Source organism: Gadus macrocephalus, chromosome 6 (genome assembly GCF_031168955.1).
Source record: "Gadus macrocephalus chromosome 6, ASM3116895v1".
NCBI classification, from domain to species: Eukaryota; Metazoa; Chordata; class Actinopteri; order Gadiformes; family Gadidae; genus Gadus; species Gadus macrocephalus.
Window position 1 is genome coordinate 26,491,933 of NC_082387.1, and position 10,365 is coordinate 26,502,297.

General features: G+C 51.1%; 1 protein-coding gene across 1 annotated transcript in view; it reads left to right on the forward strand.

Moving 5' to 3' along the window:
* Positions 1-9,933, forward strand: part of LOC132459608 (collagen alpha-6(VI) chain-like) — a 36,939-nt gene extending 27,006 nt beyond the window's left edge. Inside the window, exons 12-18 of the mRNA XM_060054254.1 lie at positions 3,038-3,134; positions 3,828-4,505; positions 5,832-5,898; positions 7,340-7,479; positions 7,926-8,096; positions 8,671-8,718; positions 9,323-9,933. Of these exons, the coding sequence (XP_059910237.1) occupies positions 3,038-3,134; positions 3,828-4,505; positions 5,832-5,898; positions 7,340-7,479; positions 7,926-8,096; positions 8,671-8,718; positions 9,323-9,498 (1,377 nt within the window). The 3' untranslated portion in view covers positions 9,499-9,933. The remainder of the gene's footprint in view (positions 1-3,037; positions 3,135-3,827; positions 4,506-5,831; positions 5,899-7,339; positions 7,480-7,925; positions 8,097-8,670; positions 8,719-9,322) is intronic.
* Positions 9,934-10,365: the final 432 nt, after the last annotated feature.

Genomic DNA, 10,365 nt, shown 5'->3' on the forward strand with positions numbered 1-10,365 from the left:
CTCCTACCCTTACCCTCCTAGCCTCCTACCCTTACCCTCCTAGCCTCCTACCCTAACCCTCCTAGCCTCCTACCCTAACCCTCCTAGCCTCCTACCCTACCCCTCTCCTAGCCTCCTACCCTAACCCTCCTACCCTCCTACCCTAACCATCTCCTAGCCTCCTACCCTAACCCCCTCCTAGCCTCCTACCCTAACCCCCTCCTAGCCTCCTACCCTAACCCTCCTAGCCTCCTACCCTAACCCTCTCCTAGCCTCCTACCCTTACCCTCCTAGCCTCCTACCCTAACCCTCCTAGCCTCCTACCCTCACCCTCCTAGCCTCCTACCCTAACCCTCTCCTAGGACAGGCAGCATAGGGTCAGTGGGGTGGAGGGGGGTGGGGAGGACAGACATTAAGGTGAGGGCATCTCACTCCAACCCTTAAACATCCTGCTCAGTGCAAACACCTGCTCCTTAATGTCCAAGCGTCTGCTAAATGATGACTGCTCTTGATTAGTGGTGTCTGATCAGCCTACACTGATCAGGAGGACTCCAGCTTTTGTCTTTGTACTGTTTAACAATCAGAATCAAAGAAGAAGTCAAATCTATAGAACTAACGACAACTATAGAACAACTAACAGAACAATCTGTTTTGATTTTCTGTCTGTTGGCCTCCCAGTAACCTACCAGTGACCTCCCGGTTACCTCCCAGTGACCTCCCAGTAACCTACCAGTGACCTCCCAATGACCTCCCAGTAACCTACCAGTGACCTCCCGGTGACCTCCCAGTGACTTCTTGGTTCTTGAACCAAACCCGTTCCTCAGCACCTGGGGTCTGAGAGCAATCTCCTGGTCCCAGGTTCTTGGCTCGACTCTGTCAATGATGCGTTGAGGTTACTTCACAGGACATTGACTCATGCCTCATTTCATGTGCGATACGCATTGAGACAAAGGACCACTGAAAGGATAATCGGTCAATAGAAATATTTTGAATTCCGTTCCATGTCATTAAGGACCAGGTGTGGGCTCTTAATGGTACGCGTCCTTAGGCGGCTTGATCTGGCTTTTTCAGTCGTTGGCCCCAGACTGTGGAACGACGTCCATCTTCATGTTATGCTAGCCCCTTCAGTGCCAATTTTTTTTCCTAAAAACGAATTAATTTTCTCTTGCATTTAACACTAACTTAATTATTTGGAGACAACTTCTTGTGAATTCACCTCAAACACTGCCTCACTCCTCTTTGGAAGCTGCCTCACTCCTCTTAGGAAGCTGCCTCACTCCTCTTAGGAAGCTGCCTCACTCCTCTTTGGAAGCTGCCTCACTCCTCTTAGGAAGCTGCCTCACTCCTCTTTGGAAGCTGCCTCACTCCTCTTTGGAGGCTGCCTCACTCCTCTTTGGAAGCTGCCTCACTCCACTTAGGAGGCTGCCTCACTCCTCTTTGGAGGCTGCCTCACTCCTCTTTGGAGGCTGCCTCACTCCTCTTTGGAGGCTGCCTCACTCCTCTTTGGAAGCTGCCTCACTCCTCTTTGGAAGCTGCCTCACTCCTCTTTGGAGGCTGCCTCACTCCTCTTTGGAAGCTGCCTCACTCCACTTAGGAGGCTGCCTCACTCCTCTTTGGAAGCTGCCTCACTCCTCTTTGGAGGCTGCCTCACTCCACTTAGGAGGCTGCCTCACTCCTCTTTGGAGGCTGCCTCACTCCACTTAGGAGGCTGCCTCACTCCACTGAGGAGGCTGCCTCACTACACTTAGGAGGCTGCCTCACTCCTCTTAGGAGGCTGCCTCACTCCACTTAGGAGGCTGCCTCACTCCTCTTAGGGGGCTGCCTCACTCCACATAGGAGGCTGCCTCACTCCACTTAGGAGGCTGCCTCACTCCACTGAGGAGGCTGCCTCACTACACTTAGGAGGCTGCCTCACTCCTCTTAGGAGGCTGCCTCACTCCACTTAGGAGGCTGCCTCACTCCTCTTAGGGGGCTGCCTCACTCCACATAGGAGGCTGCCTCACTCCACTTAGGAGGCTGCCTCACTCCACTTAGGAGGCTGCCTCACTCCACTTAGGAGGCTGCCTCACTCCTCTTAGGAGGCTGCCTCACTCCACCTAGGAGGCTTTTCTGGTCTCCTCCAACCGCAGGATGCAGGGTGGTGGCACTCCGCTGTCACCCAGGAGACCCCCCCCCCCCCCAGTGTGGGGGGAGAGGGCTGGTTTAACCTGAGCACACTGATGACTCAACGTGCAACAGGTGTGCGGCTCCAACCAGCCATCCTCCACTGACATTCCCCCACCCAACGTCCAAACGAAATGGTGTACCATGTAGCTGTACCATGTAGCTGTACCGTGTTGCTGTACCGTGTTGCTGTACCATGTAGGTGCATGTAGCTGTACCATGTAGGTGTACCATGTAGCTGTACCATGTAGGTGTACCATGTACCTGTACCATGTTGCTGTACCATGTAGGTGTACCATGTAGCTGTACCATTTAGGTGTACCATGTAGGTGTACCTTGTAGCTGTACCATTTTGCTGTACCATGTAGGTGTACCAAGTAGCTGTACCATGTAGGTGCATGTAGCTGTACCATGTATGTGTACCATGTAGGTGTACCATTTAGGTGTACCATGTAGCTGTACCATGTAGGTGTACCATGTAGGTGTACCATGTAGGTGTACCATTTAGCTGTACCATGTAGGTGTACCATGTAGCTGTACCATGTAGGTGTACCATGTAGGTGTACCATGTAGATATACCATGTAGGTGTACCATGTAGCTGTACCATGTAGCTGTACCATGTAGCTGTACCATTTAGGTGTACCATGTAGCTGTAACAGTAGGTGTACCATGTAGCTGTACCATGTGGGTGTACCATGTAGCTGTACCATGTAGCTGTACCATGTAGAGGTCATGAGCCGCAGTCCCCCATGACCCCATATCCGTGTCAGACCCCGAGTGGGCTCCCGACCCAGAGACTAGACCATCCTGCTCCCGTCATGTGAACCATTAGATATGTCTAGAAATTGAAATTAAAATCTAATAAATTAAAATGGGAGTCTTGTTTGGATGCAGGCCGACCACACGGGCAGCTCTGTGTTCCTGACGCTCGGCCACTCCCGGAACCTCACCAGCGACCTGGAACCCATCAAGAGATGCGTCATCTGCCACGGTGAGCAGAGGGGCTGTAATCCCCGAGGTTAATAGGCTAGTACGGTACGGACCGCCAGGCCGGTTAGGTTAGGACACTTACGCCATATTCCGCTTAAGGCCGTGTTCTCATCTAGCGTTTTTTGTAATCTAATCTTTTTGTAATGGGGAAAAGTTGAGCCGACCGTTTTTTCAACAACAAAAAAAAGCTGGCAGTGATTTTTTTCCTAATAGCGCCGAGAGTGTTTTTTCTATCGCCTAGCAACGAACCCATTCTAGACCCGATGTTACTCGCCTGCTACGTATCCAGGCTAGAGCCCATTAGACATGTCGTAGATCTCGAAATGTTCGGTAATTAGAACTATTAATCGCTCCACCAGCACTTTCCCAAGTGATTTGTCCGCCATCGTTTCTTGGTTTGACAGTTGAGTTTCCTTCGTGACGAAGTGTCAATGTTCCGCTTGTGATTGGTCTGTTGCCAAAAAGACGCCTGACGTCGGCCGCTTTCTTCCTGAAAGTTGACGCTGGGAGAGGCGTTTAAAGAAACGGCCGTGACTTTTTCCAGAGACGCTCTGCTCCATAGCAATATAATGTAAAACAAGCGCTGGCACATTTAAAAAAAACGCTAGATGTGAACACAGCCTAAGTTGACGCATCAGAGAATATGACTCAAAATCATTATCAACTAAAATCACAAAGCCCGTCCCCTCCTCAGACCCCTGCCGCCCTCAGGCGGGCTGCGTCAGTGGCCCCGGGGCCCCGGGCCCCCAGGTCCTGGACGTGGACCTGGCCCTGGTGGTGGACGGCTCCAGGGAGGTCCCGGCCCACCTCTACTCGGGTCTCCGGGAGCTGCTGGGTTCGGTGGTGGAGCAGGTGGCCGTCAGCGCCCAGCCCCGCCAGGCCGACGGCAGGGCCCGCGTGGCCCTGGTCCAGCAGAGCGGCCACTCCCGGGCCCCGGCGGCGGGCCAGCAGGCCGCCACGGTAGAGTTCGGTCTGCTGAGCGCCCTGGGGAACAGCCAGATGAAGAGCCACCTGCTGGAGAGGATGACCCAGCAGGGGGGCCCCTCGGCCCTGGGCCACACCCTGGAGTACGCCCTGAGGGAGGTGCTGCTGAGGGCCCCCAACCCCAGGAAGCACCGCGTGCTGCTGGTGGGGGTGGGGACACAGACCTCCAGCTGGGACCAGGACAAGCTTCGCCGGGTGGCGCTGGAGGCCAAGTGCCGGGGGGTGGCGGTGCTGGTGGTGGCCCTGGGGGACAGCTACAGCCAGGAGCAGGTGGCCGAGCTGGCCAGCGGCCCCCTGAAGCAGCACCTCCTCTGCCTGGGCGGCCTGGGCCCCGAGGAGCAGGGCTACGCCCGGCGCTTCATCGCCACCTGGCTCTCCGTGCTCAGGGGTGAGTCACCTAGAAGACGTAGCATTACACTAAAGTGCATCACCCAGTGGTAGAGCTTAGTAAATATGTAAATATGAGCCCGAGCCCGATTTCAACACAACATTTTTTTTAAGATATGTAACTTTGTACACATTTGTTACTAGGCCTACTCTGCTAAATATATATGTAAGGGATAATGTAGCCTATAGAACGCCGGTCATTTTCGGGAATATAAACCCCGACAGGGCGAACAGGACACCAACGTGCAGCGCAGGTGTCTTGCTTCGCCCTGAAGGGGCTTATTTTTGATAATGACCGGCGACGTTCTATACATTATCCCGCTTATTACATAAAAAAAAAAATTTACTTCACATGGTGTGTCTCTTTACAATTTATTTGCTACCAGCATTCGTAGTGTTGATCAGCAGAGACATTTTTTTCCGCAAAGACGGTGACGTCGCTTAGCAACGGAAGACGCTGGGGTTGACAAGTCACCGGACTACTACCCATGCAAGTGAACGGAGCGTTCCACGGCATTGAGAAGACCCGTGTAATAAAGGCCTATAATATTTCTGTTTATGGCATAGATTTCTCCTCAGATTAGGCCAATAAACAAATGATAAAAATAAAAATAGAAACCCTCGATCAAAGGCCCGGCCCGACCCGGCCCGAGGATAGTGGTGGGAAATATCGGCCTGACCCGACCCGCCGGTCGGGTTGGGTCGGGTCGGGCTCGGGCAGAGAATCTAAACTCTACCCAGTGGGTGGTGGTGAGGGAGGTCCCCACCGTCCATGTAAAGCATCTTTGAGTGTCTAGAAAAGCGCTGTATAAATTGATGAATTATTATTATTTTATTATTAAAGGTCCCATGTTATACCCCCGGGTGTGAGTGGGATTAGCCGTTACAAGCCGTTTTGAAAATCGGCCTCTTCTGACATCACTAGTGGGCGTGTCCACCTAGATGTGTTCTGGATAGATCGGTCCACCAGCCTACCCAGCGGACTGTAGCAAACGTTGCTCATCTATCTGTCATACATCTAGGTGGACACGCCCACTTGTGATGTCGGAAGAGGCAGATTTTCAAAGTGGCTTGTAACGGCTAATCCCACTCTCACCTGGGGGTATAATACGTCCCCTTTAAGTGATATGTGGAGGAAGCACCTCTCAGCGCTGGTCAAACTGTGAATGGTAAATAATGTGTTACATGATATTGTTGTGGTTTTGTTTTCATTGCGTAATAATTTATTGGGCTGAACGATTGAAGCGTATTGGGACGAAGAAAGAGTGCAGCCTAAAGGGACCAGGAGGTCAAAAGGTCACGGCTGTGTATGTGTGTTTTTATGCAGATGGGCTGAACACGTACCCGCCGGTCTCTCTGAAGGAGTCTTGTGAACTGCTCCACCACATAGAAAGGTACACAAGCCATCTGCAGCTCGCAGTGAAACGACAAACCCGTTGCTGTTCAGCTAATGAATGACATTAGCTGAACCAGCAAATGTTGTTCGTGTTATAAATCAGGCCCAACATTGACTTGGTCCGCGGCTGCTCATCACCCTAAAACACAACATGCTGGCAGCTTTTACTCTACCAAACTAAACAACAACAAAACAAAGCTTTATTTTAGGGCAGGATAATGCTATAAAGGTCGACCTCAGGTATAAAGGGTTAGAGGAGCAACCTGCTCCCCCAGCGCAGAGGGAGGTCAGTGTAGGAGGGAGGTCAGTGTAGGAGGGAGGTCAGTGTAGGAGGGAGGTCAGTGTAGGAGGGAGGTCAGTGTAGGAGGGAGGTCAGTGTAGGAGGGAGGTCAGTGTAGGAGGGAGATCAGTGTAGGAGGGAGGTCAGTGTAGGTGGGAGGTCAGTGTAGGAGGGAGGTCAGTGTAGGAGGGAGGTCAGTGTAGGTGGGAGGTCAGTGTAGGAGGGAGGTCAGTGTAGGAGGGAGGTCAGTGTAGGTGGGAGGTCAGTGTAGGTGGGAGGTCAGTGTAGGAGGGAGGTCAGTGTAGGTGGGAGGTCAGTGTAGGAGGGAGGTCAGTGTAGGAGGGAGGTCAGTGTAGGAGGGAGGTCAGTGTAGGAGGGAGGTCAGTGTAGGAGGGAGGTCAGTGTAGGAGGGAGGTCAGTGTAGGTGGGTACGGGGAAGGGTGGGAATGACCTCCTGGAAGGACCCTTACCGGGGTGGAGCTGAAGAAGGCTCTGGCTGCAGACAGCCGGGGGTTTGACCAGCAGGGGGTGTAGGGCTGTGTGGTGATGTCCATTACGGTGAGCAGCGTGGGTACCATCCTTCGCTCCACAACCTGCCTCAAGGGCTCCAGGGCCATCCTCAGCACAGAGACGTCTTTGTCAGGGTTACATCTAGACATTAACGTTTAGGGCGCTTATCCAAAGCGACTTACAATAAATCCATTTGTCAGAAGAAAGAGAAACAACAATATATCGCTGTCTGTACAGTAAGGATGTTCATAGAACCAAGTAACAAGCACTGACAATCACTAGGTTAACCCATTCCACAAACACAACAAAGATAGCTTGGACTTTTTTTGGTGCCAGGACGTACGACGTACAATAAGTGCTTGGTTAGTTCAGTTCCAAAGGTTAATTGGGTTTCAGGTTGAATGGAGACGGGGCTTCAGTGCAGACGTTTATCCCAGCTGGAGTCCAGCAGTCAGGACGCTGTCCGGGTTTCATCTCACTCACAACACTCTAATCCAATCAGGATGGATTATGCTTTATCCAAAAAAAATATTCGATGTCAAATTTTTTTTTTAATCATTAAACAATGTATTCAGTTGTAGTTAAAATAATCCTTGAACAGGATTTTATTCAACTTCTAACCATAGTATCCTGATTTAAACATCGACAGACGGGTTGAGCAGGTGTCTGTGGACCCGTGGGAGGAGCAGAGCGGGAGCAGCCCTGACACAACTCTGCAGGACCAGGCCGACCCCGGCTGGTCCGTGCTCAGCGCAGACGCAGGGCTCTTCCTGAGAGCCACGCCCAATGGTACGCTAGCCAGCTAGCTCCTTGCTAGCGTCACCCTAACATCGTATCACTCTATCACCCTAACACCTAACATCAGCCAAAACTTTATTGAACAATTAACAGAAGTCTTCAAAAGGATTTAAAAACACAATGAAGCCCAAAGGCTTGTTTCCATTGTGGTCCTTTAGATGGAAAGGGTGAAACAACACATGGACTAAGAAATGGAGGACAAACACTAAAACAAGGGATAAGTTCCCAGACAGACAAGCAGACACACAGGCAGTACAATATTCTTAGTACTTCAGGGATCTTTAGATTTTTTCTACGAGTTAGATAACCATTTTATGATAACAGATTATCTTAACACCTATACAGGACAAAAACGCAGATTCTCTAAACATGTATATATCTTTGCATATATCACTGATTGCGGTCCTCGCGCCTTGTCTCTGGTGTTCTACTTTCAGCCCGGTGTCAGCTGGCTCAAGACTCTGGTTCCCACTGCTCTCACTATGCCCGCCGCTGGTTCTATGACCGCGTCCTGGGGGCCTGCGCACACTTCTGGTACGGCGGCTGCGGCGGCAACGATAACCGCTTTGACACGGAGCGCGAATGTCGCAAGACATGTGTCACTAAGAGTAAGTCCCACCCCTGCATTGAATGAGTGATTGTTAAATGTGGACTCAGGGAGAGGCTGACCCTGTTCCCAGTGTCAGACTGGGAGCAGACTGGTGTCCCTGCAGTGCTCTCCCCCTCCTGCATGCTTCCGTGGTGGTCACTTTGGGTTCAGGCGGATGTTGCTGCTGTAACTCACCCGTATCAGACATTGTTGACAGGTTCATGTTTTTTTTAAGCCAGCCAATCCAATCCGTTGAAACGTATGTTTGTTTAAGCTATCTGTGCTAATCTCAAACTCTATAATTATTACTATAATAATAATGAGCTGTCTGTTTTGCAGAGCATCCTAATCTTGATTCATATATATTTGGACTGATTTAACAATTGTGACTTCCTGTTGCTGACCTACAGGAACCCAGATCCGAAACCTTGTAGGAGTCGCCGTTTGCTTGACCGCTAGATGCTGTGAGACTCGGTTCATAAAAAACTGAATTTTATAGCTTTTGGCGAACACATGTTGACCCCTGACTTGAAGCGATGAGGAGTAACTAATGATCTTTCGTCGTTTGTTTATCCGTTTTCTGTGTTTGACAGTTGATTCCTCTCTACTGGGACAGATTCAAAGCAGGAATCACAGAAAGGGTAAGACTCTCGTTCATCAAACACAACGCATCCTCATCCAGAGATGGATGCTGTGTGTGTCCCATTCAAGACCTGAACACACTAAAGTGATGACTTAGTTCTTGGTGTGTTCCTGACTGATGCTCTGTGTTTTTACCTGTTCTCCCTCTCGGTTCCACCTGTGTATCAATAGAATAGAATAGAATAGAATAGAATAGAATAGAATAGAATGCCTTTATTGTCTTTGCCTCTTACAATACAACAGAATTTGAGAGCTACTCCAGTAAGGTGCTTGCCTGGCTCCAGCCACCTATGTGCTTCCGCTCAATATTAATTTCCATTCAGTACTACGCCTGGGTTTGCGGTATATTCGCGGGTTTTCTCCGGCCAATTTTTGCCAGCCCAATCAGCGAACAGAGGGAGTGGCTGAGAACAATGACGTTGAGGTTGTGCGCTAGTTTGAGTTGTAGTCAAACGTTAGTGATTGGTCGTGGCAGATCCAGAGTGGCACTGGGCAGATCCAATCGTTTTAAACTCCAACAGACACCCGCCTTCAGGTGAGTTTTAATGTAGTGAGGTGCCTCATTGATCATAAAAAAACCTCCTTCCATCCCGTGTGCTCCAGCCAGCTGCTCCCTGGGCCAGGAAATGGGGCCGTGTCAGGACTACGTGATGCACTGGGCCTTCGACGCGCAGCGGAGAGAGTGTACTCGCTTCTGGTATGGCGGCTGCGGCGGGAACAGCAACCGCTTCGCGACGCGAGAGGACTGTGAGGAACTCTGTCTGAACCGGCGGGGGTAGAACTGCGCTCGTCTCAGGACCGCCAGACCGCCCTGAACCCCCCCCCCCCCCCCCCTCAGCCAAAGATGACCTCCAATGGTCGTAGCTTCACATCGGCCCATGAAAAGATGTCTATGTCTAAATGTCTACATTTATCGTTTTGTATCTTGTCCTGAATCCATAATCTCACTCTCCCACCCAACATGAGTGTTTCCTACCGTCTACCATCCTGCCGTCTGAGCGTGTGCGGTCTCAAAGTGTTCCTCCCTGGGTCTAAACGGGTCTCGGGACCGGCCGGACAGACCCAGAGCCTCTGTTCCTATTCCAGAGGACCCGGTCTGGGGGTCCCCTTCAGGCTCTGGCGGTGTGGACGACGGTGTGAGGATCACCCCCATCACATCGTTCATTCAACCATGCACTGGTGCTACGTGTTAATAAAAAAAGTATGGAATCCTGGTTTGTCTCGGTGTGTCTGTTTGCGTCGGCCCCGAGGGGAGAAGGGTCCCAGACGGTGGGGCGCATCAGTCAGACTGGGAGGTCTGGAGGATACCCGGAGGGGTGGGGTTCAGTCCAGGGTCAACCGCTGCGCCTGAAACCCCAGCAGCCAGACAGGCCTACGAGGTCGTCCTGATACAGCTTCATAATAACGGTCAGCCATAAGTCAGTCAGAAGCCTTTAGCTTATTAAATAAATATTGATATTGATTCTGTAGATGATTGATAACTGCTATGGATGGATCAGACTACCAGCCTATCCAGTGGACTGAATCTACTGGTAGGCTGGCCTACCCAGGATACACTCCCACTTGTGACGTCACAAGAGGGTCGATTTTGACATGGCTTTTAATGGATAATCCACATCATCACACCTGGTGGTCAAATAATTGAA